The following is an 18179-nucleotide window of genomic DNA, read 5'->3' as shown; positions in this document are numbered from 1 at the left end:
TATTGTACCGGTACCTGCCCCATGCAGCGCGTTTCAAACGTACTGCACGAGCACAAGCAGGAGACCACCAAGGCACGCATTTCTGAGAATGCCTGCCCGAAGTTTGGGGTATAGAATGAGAAGCTGCGGTGAAAACGGAGGACGAGAAGAGGTGTAAAAGCTCATCGATGGAGGACGAAGAAGGAACCTCTTTAAAAACAGTTAGGTGTGAGTAAAGGTTCCAATTTTCCCGATTAAATTGCCAGCGTAGGGTGCGAAGAGGTGGCGAATATGAAGGGGAAGTAAGAATGATTGGGAAATGATCACTGTCATGTAAGTCCGGGAGAACAGACCAAGTGAAGTCTAATGCGGCGGAGGAAGAGCAGATTGAGAGATCGATGCAAGAGAGAGTATGAGTCCGAGGATCAAAATGGGTGTGAGTACCTGTATTTAAAACATGGAGGGGGTGGGTGGCAAGAAAAGCCTCTAACTGAATTCCACGGGAATCACAGTGAGACCCCCCCCCCAGAGGAAATGGTGGGCATTAAAATCACCAAGTAACAGAATCGGTGGCGGTAATGACGAAACAAGGAAGGCAAAATCCGGAATAGATAATGCCCGAGAAGGAGAGAGATATAAAGAACAGAGCGTATACCACCTATGTAAGTGGATACGGGCTGCTGTGTAATGCAGCGAAGTATGAACAAATTGCTGATGGTACGGAATATCAGTGCGGAGAAGAAGGGCACTTTCATTAAAGGTCCCATCAGGAAAAGGATCTGAAGAATACAATAAATTATAGCCTGAGATGTGAGAAATAACAGCAGAGTGTAATTTTGGTTCCTGTAAGCAAACACCAACAGGGGCAAACTGGGAGAGTAACATCTGAAGCTCACCCCGATTACCCCTGAGGCCGCGTATATTCCACTGTAAATAGGCCATGATTGGCAATGATAAAGATACTTGAAATCCACAGGTAAGGGTTCCTACGGACTAGAAGGGTTAGAAAAGTCCACATGCGGAGGCAGTGGAAAATGTTCAAGCAGCGAAGGAACGGTGCGCTGTGAAGAAAGGAGTTGCGCAGATGGAGCAGAGGAGAGAGAAAGAGCGGAAGGTGGATCAGTGTCCATTGATGGTTTGGTCTCTGCAATATATTCAGAGATTGCTTCAAGTGTTTCGGAATTCAGAGATGTCGTATGGGAGACAATATTGGGAATGGAAGGGGGAGGATGAGTAAAGATTGGAACTGTATTGGACTGTACCAAGGTAGGGGGGGTAGAAAGGGTGGAGGGAACTGGAGAAGCGTGGCAGGGGACAGAGGAGGCAGGAACCTGGGAGGTGGCAGAAGAGGAAGAAACTTGGGAGGGAACAGGGGAGGAAGGTACATTACGAGGAGGAGGGTGAACCTCTGCACTTGTAACTGAGCCAGTGAGAGGGGAAGAACTAGGGACAGAGACAGGGAGGGTAAAATGAGGAGGTGGAAGATGGGTAGGAGGTGTTACCGGACCTTTTTTTGACTTGTGAGAAGTAGAGGGACGATTGGGAGGTGTTGTACGAGGTCTCGTCGATACCGAGGCTTGTGAGAGAGAACTCGAAGAAGCGAGATTAGACTGAGGCGTTGAAGTAGGGACGTCTGAGCCGAGGACAGCAAAAGGATTAGATACAGGAGTGATTATGGGAGAGGTAACCACAGAGGTGGGTGTAGAAGATGGGATACCAGAAGAGGGGGGACGTTTTGAAACACGGGAATAAGAAACACGTGGGAGTCTCCCTTGGAGGCGGAGATGAGAAACTGCCATGGCATAAGGGAGACCTTCTGTCTCTTTGAGGTAACGGATTTCCCGCTCGTTTAAATAGACCTGACAACGGCGAGAGTACGAAGGGTGAGCCTCATGACACTTAAGGCAAGAGGGAGAACGATAGCAAGACGTATTAGAATGGTCATCGGCACCACAGACTGGGCATTCGGCGATAGATCTGCAATATTTCGCTGGATGGCCAAATCGCCAGCAATTTCTACACTGTTGTGGTGTAGGGATCACCTTTCGAACTTGTAACCGATGTCCTGCTATATAAACTGAGGATGGGAGTTCTCGGCTGTCAAAAGTTAAACGAGCCACATTGCTAGGGTATCGTCTCCGCCCACGGGCAGGAAGAACGTAAGTGTCTACCTTGAGGATTGGGAGATCTTGGAGTTCCAGCTGTTCTAGAATGTCAGTGCCACATGTCTGGAAATTTCGTTGAACTATGGTATGGGGCAGAATGACGGTACCACTACAAGAATTGAGGGAATGATGTTTTTCAAGAGTGACAGGAACAGTATCGATATGGGAAAGACGAGAGAGCTCATGAGCCTGGGTAGCATTCTGTACGGTAATGATGCGCGTACCGCTCTTAAGAGCATGAAAAGAAATATCTTTACCAACATGGCGTAGGAGTGCCTTGCCAATACTATGGTCAGAAAGATAGGCAGTAGAGGAAGTTGGTCGTAAAGTGAAGAATTTAGTCCACTGTTCAGTCTGAAACTGAGCGTGGAAAGGTAGTGAAGGATGTGTCGATCGTTTCTGAGAAGAACGAGAAGGTGGAGAAGTATCATCAGCAGGTAATTGTCGTTGGCGTTTAGGCGTGGGACCAGAGTTGGTCCGACGTGGAACGGGTCGGCGATTTGAAAATTGCCGCACCGTAGAGGGAGAGGCCGGAAGCATAGTCAGAGGAGAGCGAAGGTCCGATAAATCGAAGGAGTCAGTCGAGGCCTCAGTACCTGAAGCGGGTGAGGAAACAGCACCGGCAATAGGTACAGAGGCATGAGGAATGTCTGAAGAGTGGTCCAAAGACGAGGCGAGGTCAGAACGGGGTGCGGTATCCAGAAGGGGCCTGGGGGTACCAGGTTCATGGACTAGGGCTGCCATGGTTAGGTTACTTCTTTCTTTTTGTTTTTAAGAAAAAAAAAAAGAAGAAAAGAAAAAAAAAAAAGAAAAAAAAGAAAAAAAAAAGGGGGGACTGGGGAGGGATAGGTCCTAGGAGGAATGAAAGGGCCAGAAATCTCCCTCCGCGCCCAAGAGGACCTCAGCACCGCAAGTAGCGCAGATGCAGCATGGAACCCGTGCCATACCCTACCCATCATGCTAGTAAACTAACAATCCGGGATAGCAACCTCACATCTGCCGAGCTACCTCGGTGGACAAAAGAGAGGGCGGCCGGATATCCGCCACAAAGCATATCTCCTTCGGCCACCACCCCCGGAATCCGAAAGGCGGCTTCCAGAGATACACTCGTCGCCCGAAAGACACCCAAAGCTACTCCGGGATACCGGAGAGGGATCGGGACATCCCCAGGCGATCCAGATTCCACGGCAAACTACGCCACCACTAAGAACCTCAACGGAATGGGATGGACCCCGGTATCCTTTCCTCTACCTAGGAACTAGCGCGCCTGTGGGAAAAATCCCAAAGGACAAAAAGAGGAAGGGCAAAAGGGAGGGGTGGGGAGGGGGAGGAGGAAAGGAAAAAGGGGAGGATGGGATAGGGGAGGGGAGATTGGGGGGTAATTAGGTTCGGTCTGAGGAAGAAGACCGATAGGTCTAATTCCTCAGACCAAGAGCCTCTTCACCACGCCAAGGAGCCCCCCTTGAAGAGGAGGAGATTCTCAGGCAAGATATATGGACCATTCTTTTTGTAAACAGATAGGAAGGTCACACACTGTGCCTCCCAGGAGCTGGTGTTGGCGACAGTCAGCAGGTTAGATAATAATATGTTGGGTAATTAGAACAAGCCCATTATCTGTCTAGTGCTGGGGTAATGACATTGGGAAGGGCAGGAGACAGTAGCTACTGGATAAGTACAGGTTAGCCATAGAAGCAGTCAGGTCTAAGGGAGGAATCCCAATCATATGTAGCATCATGCCTAGAAAGGGAGTGGGCAATGAATGGATGTCTAGGGCAATTGGTATAAATTGCTGGCTAGACAGGTACTGCAAGGAACTTGCAATCCCATTCATTGATAACTGGGACAAATTCTATGGCAAACGTGATATGTATGCAAGGGATGGGGTTCATCTCTGGGGCTGGAGTGGTTGCATTAACCAATTCAACTGAGAGGGTAATTTATGACCAGTCTAGGACTTTAAACTGATAGATTATAAAGGGATGGGTGTTTATGGGAAACAATCAGGCTGCAGCATTAGGGTTGAAAACAGCAGATATCACTGGGATACCTCAGGGATATGTTTAAAAGACAATATTCAAAATAAAGTTGCTAGTAAAGGCAAAGCAATTTATCAACAAACAGATATTAGAGGGCAACGAGTGACTAGCTCCCTTAACCCTTTGAGGGTCGACAGGCCCTCTCCGAGACTTGTTCTCAAGGTCGGCCAAATTATTTTTTCTTATGAAAAGATAGAGAATCTTTTCCCGATCATAATGACACCAAAAGTATGAAATTTGATGGAAAACTTACGGAATTATGCTCTCGTGAAGTTAGCGGTCTTGACGATGTTTACGCATCAGCGATTTTGCCCACTTTGAGCCCTATTTTCGGCCAATTCCAGTGTACTAGTCGATAAAAATCATAACTATTTCTCTAGAACTCCATTTTTTCTATTGAATGAGTACAAGAAACCACCCATTTACTGATTTCAACTATCCAATACGGTGGTCAGAATTTAGCAATTTTCCCAATTTCACACAAATTTCAAAAGATGCCAATTTCCAAATATGGTCCAGAATAAAAAAGAAAGACATTCCTGGCACTAAAATATTTTCTCTGTTCGTCAGTCATATCCCTAGGCCCCTCTTATATTTCTTTGGCTTACCACTTTCAATTTTTATTCTTACAAAAAATAGAAGATTTACTGTTATGCAGACTGCTGCATTAGTGTAGAAATGGTATAAATAATATCAGCGCACTTGTGAAAGAATATTAGACTCACCAGTTGACGTGTATTGGACGCTTAGCATGATTTGTTTACTTTTGAACTTTGGTAAAAATTGAACATTTCTGCCACTTTGAACTCAATTTCAAGGTACTTTTCATTGTAAAACCAATCAAAATCATCTCAATTTCTGTAATATGTCTTCCATTCTATAAAATGAGACCAAGAAAAGTAGAATACAACAATAAATACCATACAAAAATACAGTGCAAAGTTGCTGTTTTATTCCAAAAACACGGTCAAAGTTTTTTTTTCTCATTATGCACTGTGTGCTGCAGGATTTTTTTTATACTGTGCACACTGACCACAGACCCATTCTTTCATATGTATGCCTACCAGCTTTCTCCCACTAGATATGAAGGCGCTAGAATTTAGGCATACTAGTACGTCAAAAACCCTGGGTCGTAAGCCGTACTAGTACGGACACAGAATCTGTTTGGCTACAGTTTCTCGAGGGTTATGACAAATTAATTTTGGGTGTGATTTATAGGCCCCCCAAACCTTGATAGGGAGTGCAGTAAGCTGTTATGGGACGAAATTCACAAGGCATCTAGATATGAAAATGTTGCGATAATGGAAGATTTTAACTTTAGACAAATTGATTGGAACAATGTGACAGGAAATCTTAAGTCTAGTGACTTTCTTGATTGCTTTTTAAAATAGTCTGTGACAGAACCAACTAGAGGAAACAATCTACTTTACCTGGTTCTTGCCAACAAAAAAATCACTAAATAATCTTGAGGAAAGCGATCACAAATCACTTAGTTTCAATATATCATGGAATTACCCAGATAATTGCAATAAAATCTGTCCTAGACTTTCACTTGGCTGATTTCATGGGACTGAAAAATTACCTGGGTGGGCTAAATTGGGATGTCCTGACTATGGGTCAGGTAGGTGATCTTGGTTGCCAATATGACTTTTTCAGAGTATAGTTCTAGCTGCCCAGACAACTCTTGTTCCGAGCAGGGAAATTAGATCTAACAAAAAATGATCCCAAATGGATGAACAATAGATTAAAACCATCTCATTGGTCAAAAGAGAGGCATATATAGGTATATCAAAAGAGGGGATGGGCAGTTAAGAAATCAATATATTCAGTTACAGAGAGAAATAAAAAAAAAAATAAGAAAAGCTAAAAGGGATTACGAGGCTAAGGTCACAAGGGATTCGAAGACTACCCCCAAAAGGGTTCTTTCAGGTATACAGAAGTAAGATTAGGGACAAGATTGGCCCACTTAAGAGTAACTCTGGTCAAATCACTGATAGTAATAAGGATGTGTGAAATTTTCAATACCTACTTCCTATCAGTTTTCACCCAGGAAAATTACTAGCGATATTCTTGAAGTAATAGATTATGTAGAACAGGACGATAACAAACTATGCACGATTGCGGTAACTAGTGACGTGGTTCTCAGACAAATAGAGAAATTAAAAGCTAACAAATCCCCAGGTCCTGATGAACTGTTTGCAAGGGTGTTAAAGGAATGTAAATAAGAACTTTGCAAACCTTTGGCTAATCTTTTCAACATATCACTACAAACTGGCATAGTGCCTGATAAGTGGAAAATGGCAAATGTAATACCTATTTACAAAGCAGGTGATAGGGCCTTATCTTCGAACTATAGACCAATAAGCCTTACCTCCATAGTGGGAAAATTTGTGGAATCAATAATTGCCGAAGCAATTCATAGCCATCTTGAAAGGCATAAATTGATTAGTGAATCTCATCACGGTTTTACAAAGGGGCATTTCCTGTCTTACGAATTTACTAATATTTTTCACTAAGGTATTTGAAGAGGTAGATCATGGTATTGAATATGATATTGTGTACGTATATGGACTTCAGTAAGGCTTTCAATAGAGTTCCACATTAGAGGCTATTGGGGAAATAAAAATATAGAAATTTTTTTTCTGGGTAGAGGCATGGTTGACAAATAGGCAGCAGACAGTTTGCATAAATGGGGAGAAATCAGAATGGGGGTACATCACAAGTGGTGTTCCACAGGGGTCAGTGTTGGGCCCCTTGTTGTTCACAATCTATATAAACAACAGAAACGAGGGAATAAATAGTGACACAAGCAAATTTGCTGAAGACACCAAAATAGGCCGTCCCATTCATTCTAATGAGGACATTAGAGAACTCCAGGATGATTTGCATAGACTGATCCAGTGGTCGGAGAAGTGGCAGATGCAGTTTAATATAGACATGCCACATATAAACTAAATAATGTAGATCTTAATATTAAAGATTGCAAAAAGGATTTAGGAGTTCTGGTTAGCAGTAATCTAAAACCAAGACAACAGTGCATTAGTGTTCGCAATAAAGCTAACAGAATCCTTGGCTTCATAGCAAGAAGTATAAATAATAGAAGTCCTCAGGTTGTTCTTCAACTCTATATATCTTTGGTTAGGCCTCATTTAGATTATGCCATGCAGTTTTGGTCACTGTATTGCAGAATGGATATAAATGCACTGGAAAACATACAAAGGAGGATGACAAAGTTGATCCCATGTATCAGAAATCTTCCCTATGAGGATACACTGAGGGCCCTGAATCTGCACTCTAGAAAGGCGTAGAATTAGGGAGGATATGATCGAGGTGTATGAATGGAAAACAAGAATTAACAAAGGGGATGTAAATAGCGTGCTAAAAATATCTAGCAAACAGGACTCGCAGCAATGGCATTAAATAGGAAAAAATCAGATTCAGGAAGGATATAGGAAAGCACTGGTTTGGTAATAGAGTTGTGGATGAGTGGAACAAACAACCGAGTACTGTCATAGATGCTAAGACGTTGTGTAGTTTTAAAAATAGGTTGGATAAATACACGAGTGGGTGCGAGTTGGACCTGACTAGCTTGTGCTACTAGGTCGTATGCTGTGCTCCTCCCTTAACTGACGTGTCTGACCTCACTAGGTCAAGGCATTGGCTTTAGCCGGTGGGAGAATTGGACCCACCTCGCATAGGCCAGTAGGCCTTTTGCAGTGTTCCTTTTTTATGTTCTTATACTGAAATAAACAGAATAGAGGAAATCGGCTCTAATATACATTTAGGTATGAATACTGGTCAGAACCCTCATAAGTCCGAGACATCGGTAAACGAGTATGTCGCTAAGTGAGGAGAGACTATGATTTTGCGAGTCACAACAATTCTTAATTTGAACCATACTCTCTAGGCGAGAAGTTTGCCTCATCAACACTTGGGTCCCTGTTATTATCTGTCTCATACACTGACAAAGCAAGATAATACTTCATGAATCTTAATCTAGATAAAGAAAATAGTTCATCTCGGCAAATATCCTCTGTGTGAACTGCACTATCTCTGTTCTCTGCCTTCCCCATGTACTCCACTGTACTGTGTGCTATCTTGACTCACCTGTACTTGGAGTAAGGGACGCCCACGATGAAAATAATAACACCTTGGTATGGGATTCTCCATAGCCCGAAGTGGTGATCCCGGGCGTCAGCGTGCCACACTTCCAGTGCCTGAGTGGGTGTGCCAGAGCGAGAACTGTCAATGCCAGATTGGAGAAGTTATCAGGTAGAGGAGTGCCAGTGTGGTGCAGGAATGCTGCAGTCTGTGGTGCACCCCAAAAATCAAGGTAGGGAACCTTCATGTTGCTGCATGGTTCTTTTTCCAAGAAATTATAGCTGCCCTCGCACTCCTAGAATCGTATCTGATTACCTTCCATACCCCAGGCTTTGTAGGGTTCTTCAGAGTCCTGCTACTGTTGCTGCTGATCCTGTTTGGCATTATGCCAAATGGATTGATCCACTTATACAACCATTGTCATATTACTGTTTTAATCAAATTAAGTGCTAATCCGAAAAAGTTAAACACCTACAGTTATTCCCAAATCATTTTTACAAGTCTGTACTGAACGACCTTTGCGGGTTAGACCCGTCTTTACCACACCGGGCGTCTCCTACCAGGGAAAAGTCAAAGAAGAAAACTGAGCACCATTCATTCAGTAGCTGTGTTTCCCAAGTGCACATATGCCAGCTCAAATGACCTTTAGAATTGCAACATCTCAAGCTATCCTTCAAAGTGCAGGCCTTGTAATTTCCTCCTCTAGTCCACATAACCAGTTTCCCTGAATCCCCTCATGTTACCATGCTCACACTCCAACAGCACATCAAATTGAGAAAAAAAATTTCTCCACTCTGATATAACACTCTTATTACTGTGATTTAAAGGTAACAATCATTATGAACAGTTACCTGTGCCAGAATTCTGAAGGCACTGCTGTCTTCAACGTAGTTCATCTTGACCCGGGCCAACCAGACACCTGCACTCTGTTGGGAGATGATTGTTAGATCATTATACTTCAGTGATATTATATATTGACAATTATGTTTAGACAAAAGGCAGTTTATCGCCTCTAGAGGCCTCCTGCCTTATATACAGAGATATTAGGGAAGTAGCTCACCTGATTGATGGGAATCACGAGACGGAAGGGGTCTGATACATTGAGAGGCCGAGCTCGCTTCAACTCTTCCAATATATTCTCTTCATAGGTCTCTCTCCTCACTCTGGGGAAGACAGAGGAGAGGCTACAAAGGTGGAAGGGAGGAGAAAGATCAAAAGGTGTTAATGGAGAGGTAACCAGAGTACAGAACATTAACAACGATCATTCACGGAAATAAGGTCTCTCTAGCCTAGGAATTAAGAGCTGCTCTTCCCTTTTGGTCAAACCTGTCTTCCTCCCTTCCATTCGAGTATAATAACAGGGCTCAAGGAGTGGGAACATGGGAAAATAAAAGGGAATAAGGTATTTAGGAAGTGAGAGCAGGGATTGAGTTGTGAAAAATATGCGAACATATAATAGGGAACACTAATTAATGAGCAAGTAACGGGGAACAAGACGAGAACATGTAATAAGAGGGCGAAATACAACTAACACAGAAAGGTAGTAGGGATAACAGTAAAAAAAAAAAAACAATAAGGGAATGAGGAGAGATGAGAAAGGAATGATGGAAGCAAGTTTATTCAGGTATACACAAACAGTTACATAGATTACCATACATAGCAGCGTATGTGTAAAGAACCTAGGATAACCCCCAAAAATCAGACGGTGATTTATTTCCATTGATGGAGAGAAGAAGTCAATGAAAGTCATTTGAGAGAGAAAAAAAAATAAATTCTTGTATTTGAGAACAAGTGATAAACCCATATGGGGTATAAACCACAGATGGAAAGAAGGATTGATAATGAGGGAAAGGAACCTTACTCAATGAGAATTTTGGAACCCAGTGCAAGCAACCCTATGTATGCCTGGAGGGGTAACCTTGCCCAATTATACACATGGGGTGACCTGGGGTACTCACGCGGTGAGGTTGAGACGAGTGTGAGGCAGGTGGGAGAGAGGTTTATCCCTGTACCACCTCCCCAGGTCACCACCGGAGTGAGAGCCAGACACACCCCCATGAGAAGTCCTCGACACCTCCGGCAACACCAACTCTCTCTCACCTCGCACAACCTCCGTCTCCATCCAGAAGTCCCAGTCAGCCGTCTGCAGGAAGAGAGAAGAACGATGACAAGGAGGTGTTTGTCAAGTAACAAGCGTTTCGCCCACATAGTGAGCTTTATCGAGTCACAGATCTGCTTCATACTTGAAAAAACCCACCGTGTGGGCGAAAGGTTGGCTGTAAAAGATCACATTACTGTTCACCAATCCACTGGTGCAACTGGTAGTGCTGCTGTCTCAGTGATGGGTCTTACAGAAATCGAATCGTGCATCAATAACTGGGCCACTGCCTTTCAAACTGAATTATTTGCCACACTCGTTGCACTCAAATGCGTCTATGTATCAAAGGTTGAAACCTTAATTGAAACCGATTCTTTATCCATAAATACTTTTAACTCCTTTAATATCAGTTGTTAGTTTAATATGCACCCTACACCCATCCAGTGGGCGGTAGTCAAAGGATTACAGAGGTACATAATGGGTCCAGGGACTGGACTCATTATGATAGCTGAACAAGGTACAAAGGTAATGAATCATCTACGCGTCTATACATTATTACAACCATGAAAAAAATATAGAGTAATGAGCAATTCACACGTCCACACCCGGTCACAACTGTAATGAGCTATTAGTGCAAATATTAATTGGGACACACACGCAAGAGAGAGAGAGAGAGAGAGAGAGAGAGAGAGAGAGAGAGAGAGAGAGAGAGAGAGAGAGAGAGAGAGAGAGAGAGAGAGAGAGAGAGACAGAGACAGAGACAGAGAGAGAGACAGTGAGAGAGCGATGTGGGAGGCCTTACTGTTATGTACAAGGCCAATATTGTCAAAGTACCACACTTGGATCCACTTCGAGGACATCGTGAAACAAGCTTTTATGCCACAAGACGGGCAGAAAGCAGCAACTTCACTCTGGCTGTACCCTTCTCCAGAACATCACTCCATCTGAGATTATATATACCCAGGATGACTCGAATATGGAACACATTCGTACAGCATAATGATGTCAACGAGATAAAGTCAGTTGATCAAATGAAAATGCTGGCCCACAGATGGCTCCAATTTCATCCTGTTCCCTACTTGTATGTCTCATAACAATAAAAATGCTTTCAAATGAGCTGATGTAGTAACAACTCTTAGCTTGTCAATAAAGTTAGGAATCCTTAACCTGTAAATAGCTTGTCAACAAAGCTAGGGATCCTTAACCTTGTCAAACCCTGTGTAAAAAAAAAAGAGATAGATAGATAGAGAGAGAGAGAGAGGGGGGGGGGGTCTCCAGAAAATTTTGCAAGAATTGCTGGCTACACCTCATGGATGAGAAGAGACAGGCAAGAGCAAGGTGGCGGTGTTGCTGAGTGCTTCTCTAAAAGTGTTCATGCCCAGCACATTGATGTTGCCACCCCTACACATCTTGAAATGATGTTCTTCAAGCTCTGCATAAACACTAGTACCTCTGTACTAGCATGTGTAATGTACAGACCTCAGTGGCAACATGCAGACCCCATCAACTTCCTAATGGAAAATACTGACTCCCTTCTGCTACAACACAACTGTTAACATATAATAATTGTTGGTGACCTCAACCAGCACCTTATACAGAGGGACTTTAATGACCTTCTTGCAGTATTTGACATGAGAAACTTTGTTGATTTCCCTACTCACATCTTTGGCTCCTCCCTTGACCCAGTAGTAAGTGATCTGGCAGAAGGCATAGTCACTTGTCAACCCCTAGGCTATGTTGGATCGTCTGACCACAAGGCTGTTTTTACGACACTTAAGATCCCAACAGAACGAGGTGAGGAGTCCACACGCACAACCTGGCTCTGGGAAAGAGGTAATTGGCCAGCCCTTTGCTCTGAGCTCGCCACCACCGATTGGAATGCTCTTCTCCAAGGGGATGTTGACAACCAAGTGAAAGCCTTCACTGGACACATCCTTAATCTACAACAAGAACACATTCCTCACCGGCAATATGTGACGAAGCCTACAGATCAGCCTTGGTTTGGCTTTCGTTGTAGAGAGGCTGCTACTGCTAAGTACAAAGCATGGCGAAGGTATAAGAGACATCCTACCACCTATAACAGGAACTTGCACAGGCAAGCCTGTAAGCATATGGGTGACGTTCAAAAGTGGGCCATTGCTAAATGGGAGGTGGACACTAAAAGAAAGCTAGCATTAGGTATGGTAGGCTCCAAAACCTGGTGGTCCCTGGTCAAGGACAGACAAGGTTATCTGCCTGATGAACTCATTCCACCTCTAAATCGACAGGATGGGACCACCTCTACTAGTAGTCAAGAGAAGGCGGACCTCTTTGCTGAACACTTTGCTACCAAAATGCAAGTTCCTGATCCAGCAAGGGACCCCTCCTTGGCTAGCTGCAAGAACTGTGTCAAAACTGTCAGTGGTGACAATAAGGCAGGAGGTGCATTTCCTTCTTAAATCGCTTGACCAAGAAAAGGCTGTGGGCCCAGACAAGTTGAGCCCAAGATTGCTGAGATGTGCAGACCAGCTAGCAGCACCTCTAACTCGCATCTTTCAGCACTGCCTAGTACAGTGTAAATGACCCTCTCTATGGAAAGAGGCAAATGTAGTCCCTGTTCACAAAAAGAAGAGCAGAGCAGAAATCAGCAACTACAGACCAGTGTCACTCCTATCAATCACTGGTAAGATCCTTGAGACAATCTCAAGACAAATGACAGTTTTTTGACTACCACTCACTACTTTGTGATCGTCAATATGGCTTCAGGAAAGGTTACTCTGCTGCTGACCTGTTGTTAAACCTCTCCACTAAGTGGCACCAGTCGCTGGATGAATCCAAAGTCAGCTGTGTGGTAGCACTGGACATTGCTGGCGCTTTCGACCAGGTGCGGCACCAGGGCCTCTTATTATTATTATAATCAAAAAGAAGCGCTAAGCCACAAGGGCTATACAGCACCAGGGCTTCTTAGCAAAACTTCAAGCACTGGGAATTGCAGGCTCTACGCTATGTGTCCTCAGTGACTACCTTCATGGTAGATCTCTAAGTGTAGTTCTCAATGGAACGGAATCAGCAAGACATCCTATTGGGGCAAGTGTTCCACAAGGAAGCGTGTTGGGACCATTGTTATGGAATGTCTACTTCAACGACCTTCTTCATCTCATCCCAGAATCACATGCATATGCAGACGACTGTACACCGACATTCACTTATCCAAGAGAAGAAATGCCAGCTGCTCTAAGCTACATCAATCACCAGCTGAGAGCTATATCAGCTTGGGGAAATAGATGGCAAGTAACATTTGCACCTGAAAAAAAGCAAATGATGATAGTCTCTAGGCACCATGACGGTAATGCTGGTGCAGTAGTAAGGATGAATGGGAGGGTGTTGGCATCTGGAGAAGACGTTGATATCCTTGGGGTGAAATTTGACTCCAAACTAACCATGAAGAACCATGTTGTAAATCTTGCAAACAAGGCAGCCAGAAAGCTTACAGCACTTCGCCGTATCTCGCATCTGCTTGACAGTAGGGGTTGCAAGATTCTGTACGAGGCACAAGTACGCTCACACCTTGAGTATGCTCCACTTTCTTGTTTTGCCTGCCCCCCCCCCTCTCATCTGCGACTGCTTGACAGTAGAGAACAGAGCAAGACGTCTCATCTCTCGCCTGGACCCACCCTGGATAGATCTGTCATTTCAGCAGAGCTTTCAACATAGGAGGGATGTGGGTGGCCTTACTGTTATGTACAAGACCAATATTGTCAAAGTACTACACTTGGATCCACTTCGAGGACAGCGTGAAACAAGCTTTTATGCCACAAGACGGGCAGAAAGCAGCAACTTCACTCTGGCTGTACCCTTCTCCAGAACATCACTCCATCTGAGATCATATATACCCAGGATGACTCGAGTATGGAACACATTCGTACAGCATAATGATGTCAACGAGATAAAGTCAGTTGATCAAATGAAAATGCTGGCCCACAGATGGCTCCAACTTCATCCTGTTCCCTACTTGTATGTCTCATAACAATAAAAATGCTTTCAAATGAGCTGATGTAGGTAACAGCTCTTAGCTTGCCAATAAAGTTAGGAATCCTTAACCTGTAAATAGCTTGTCAATAAAGCTAGGGATCCTTAACCTTGTCAAACCCTGTGTAAAGAGAGAGAGAGAGAGAGAGAGAGAGAGAGAGAGAGAGAGAGAGTGGATTGATTGCATTTTTCTGGATTGCAAGAAGGCCTTCGACACAGTTCCTCACAAGAGATTAGGGCAGAAGCTGGAGCATCAGGCGCGTATAACAGGAAGGGCACTGCAATGGATCAGAGAATACCTGACAGGGAGGCAACAACGAGTCACGGCACGTGATGAGGCATAACAGTGGGAGCCTGTGACGAGCGGGGTCCCACAGGGGTCGGTCCTAGGATTAGTGCTATTTTTGGTATATGTGAACGACATGATGGAAGGATTAGACTCGGAAGTGTCCCTGTTCGCAGATGATGTGAAGTTAACCTGGAGTTTACCTGGAGAGAGTTCCGGGGGTCAACGCCCCCGCGGCCCGGTCTGTGACCAGGCCTCCTGGTGGATCAGAGCCTGATCAACCAGGCTGTTACTACTGGCTGCACGCAAACCAACGTACGAGCCACAGCCCGGCTGGTCAGGAACCGACTTTAGGTGAGGAAAATTAAATCAGATGAGGATCAGGCAGGACTACAAAGAGACCTAGACAGGCTGAACACCTGGTCAAGTAACTGGCTTCTCGAATTCAACCCCGCCAATTGGAAAGTCATGAAGTTTGGGGAAGGGCAAAGAAGACCACAGACAGAGTATAGGCTAGGTGGCCAAAGACTGCAAATAAACCATACCCCCGGCCGGGATTGAACCCGCGGTCATAGAGTCATAGTTTGGTTTATTTGCAATCGTGTCATTACGATTTCTTAAGTCAAAGACTGCAAACCTCACTCAAGGAGAAAGATCTTGGGGCGAGTATAACACTGAGCACGTCTCCTGAAGCACACATCAACCAGATAACTGCTACAGCATATGGGCACCTAGCAAATCTGAGTAGCGTTCCGATACCTTAGTATGGAATCATTCAAGATACTGTACACTGTACGTCAGGCCCATACTGGAGTATGCAGCACCAGTTTGGAACCCACACCTGATCAAGCACATCAGAAAATTAGAGAAAGTCTGGAAATCGGCCTGACGACACTGGACAGGAGAGTCAGGGGAGACATGATAACGACATACATAATACTACGTGGAATAGACAAGGTGGACAGAGAGAGGATGTTCCAGAGAGGGAACAGAAATAACGGGGTCACAGTTGGAAGCTGAAGACTCAGACGAGTGACAGGGATGTTAGGAAGTATTTCTTCAGTCATAGTCAGGAAGTGGAATAGTCTAGCAAGTGAAGTAGTGGAGGCAGGAACCATACATAGCTTTAAGACGAGGTATGACAAAGCTCAGGGAGCAGCGATCAGTGAAGAGGTGGGGCCAGGAGCTGAGTATAGACCCCTGCAACCAGAATTAGGCAAGTATAATTAGGAGAGTACAGAGCCAGGAGCCTAGTCTCGACCCCTGCAACCACACACACACACACACACACACACACACACACACACACACACACACACACACACACACCAACATGTTAAGGACACTACCAGAGTGAGAGGGGAGGATGAACCAGCAAGATTGGACCTTGTGTTCACCCTGGGCAGCTCAGACATTGAGGACATCAAGTATGAGAGTCCCCTAGGAGCTAGCGACCACGTGGTTCTGTGCTTTGAATACATAGTAGAGCTGCAAGTGGAGAGAATAACAGGAGTAGAATGGGAAAAGCCTGACTATAAAAGAGGGGACTACATAGGGTTGAAGAACTTCATGCGGGAGGTCCAGTGGGACAGAGAACTGGCAGGAAAGCCAGTAAATGAAATGATGGAATATGTAGCAACAAAATGCAAGGAGGCAGTGGAAAGGTTCATTCCCAAGGGCAACAGTAACAACGGGAAGACCAGAACAAGCCCCTGGTTTACCCGACGGTGTAAGGAGGCAAAAACAAAGTGCAATAGAGAATGGAAAAAGTACAGAAGGCAGAGAACACACGAAAATAGGGAGATCAGTCGCAGAGCCAGGAATGAGTACGCACAGGTAAGGAGGGAGGCCCAGCGACAGTATGAAAATGACATAGCATCGAGAATCAAGACTGACCCGAAACTGTTGTATAGCCACATCAGGAGGAAGACAACAGTCAAAGACCAGGTGATCAGATTAAGGACAGAAGGTGGAGAACTCACAAGAAATGATCAGGAGGTATGTGAGGAGCTGAACAGGAGATTTAAGGAAGTTTTTACAGTAGAGACAGGAAGGGCTGTGGGAAGACAGCACAGAAGGGAACATCAAGAGGGAATATACCAACAAGTGTTGGATGACATACGAACAACTGAGGAGGAGGTGAAGAAGCTCTTAAGTGACCTTGACACCTCAAAGGCGATGGGACCGGACAACATCTCCCCATGGGTCCTTAGAGAAGGAGCAGAGATGCTGTGTGTGCCTCTAACCACAATCTTCAACACATCCCTTGAAACTGGGCAACTACCTGAGAAATGGAAGACAGCTAATGTAGTCCCCATATTTAAGAAAGGAAACAGAAACGAGGCACTAAACTACAGACCTGTGTCTCTGACATGTATTGTGTGCAAAGTCATGGAGAAGATTATCAGGAGGAGAGTGGTCGAACACCTGGAAAGGAACAAGATTATAAATGAAAACCAGCATGGGTTCATGGAAGGCAAATCTTGTATCACAAACCTCCTGGAGTTTTATGACAAGGTAACAGAAGTAAGACACGAGAGAGAGGGTTGGGTAGATTGCGTTTTCCTAGACTGCAGGAAGGCCTTTGACACAGTTCCCCACAAGAGATTAGTGCAGAAGCTGGAGGATCAGGCACACATAAAAGGAAGGGCACTGCAATGGATAAGGGAATACCTGACAGGGAGGCAGCAACGAGTCATGGTACGTGAAGAGGTATCACAGTGGGCGCCTGTTACGAGCGGGGTCCCACAGGGGTCAGTTCTAGGACCAGTGCTATTTTTGATATATGTGAACGACATGATGGAAGGAATAGACTCTGAAGTGTCCCTGTTCGCAGATGACGTGAAGTTGATGAGAAGAATTAAATCGGACGAGGATGAGGCAGGACTGCAAAGAGACCTGGAGAGGCTGGACATGTGGTCCAGTAACTGGCTCCTCGAATTCAATCCAGTCAAATGCAAAGTCATGAAGATTGGGGAGGGGCAAAGAAGACCGCAGACAGAATATAGGCTAGGTGGACAAAGACTACAGACCTCACTCAGGGAGAAAGACCTTGGGGTGACCATAACACCGAGTACATCACCGGAGGCACACATCAACCAAATAACCGCTGCAGCATACGGGCGCCTGGCAAACCTGAGAATAGCGTTCCGATACCTCAATAAGGAATCGTTCAAGACACTGTACACTGTGTATGTTAGGCCCATACTGGAGTATGCAGCACCAGTCTGGAACCCACACCTGGTCAAGCACGTCAAGAAGTTAGAGAAAGTACAAAGGTTTGCAACAAGGCTAGTCCCAGAGCTCAAGGGAATGTCGTACGAGGAAAGGTTAAGGGAAATCGGACTGACGACACTGGAGGACAGAAGGGTCAGGGGAGACATGATAACGACATACAAGATACTGCGGGGAATAGACAAGGTGGACAGAGATAGGATGTTCCAGAGAGGGGACACAGGGACAAGGGGTCACAACTGGAAGCTGAAGACTCAGACGAGTCACAGGGA

General features: G+C 44.8%; 1 protein-coding gene across 1 annotated transcript in view; it reads right to left on the bottom strand.

Moving 5' to 3' along the window:
* LOC128690033 (protein O-linked-mannose beta-1,2-N-acetylglucosaminyltransferase 1-like) overlaps positions 1-18179 on the bottom strand; it is a 96127-nt gene that overhangs the window by 27513 nt on the left and 50435 nt on the right. The window contains exons 9-12 of the mRNA XM_070088567.1: positions 10240-10424; positions 9342-9444; positions 9133-9207; positions 8288-8397 (exon numbers count right to left, since the gene is read on the bottom strand). Of these exons, the coding sequence (XP_069944668.1) occupies positions 8288-8397; positions 9133-9207; positions 9342-9444; positions 10240-10424 (473 nt within the window). The remainder of the gene's footprint in view (positions 1-8287; positions 8398-9132; positions 9208-9341; positions 9445-10239; positions 10425-18179) is intronic.

The sequence above is a fragment of the Cherax quadricarinatus genome, chromosome 25 (genome assembly GCF_038502225.1).
Source record: "Cherax quadricarinatus isolate ZL_2023a chromosome 25, ASM3850222v1, whole genome shotgun sequence".
Taxonomy (NCBI): domain Eukaryota; kingdom Metazoa; phylum Arthropoda; class Malacostraca; order Decapoda; family Parastacidae; genus Cherax; species Cherax quadricarinatus.
This window is presented reverse-complemented; position numbering and strand designations above follow the sequence as displayed.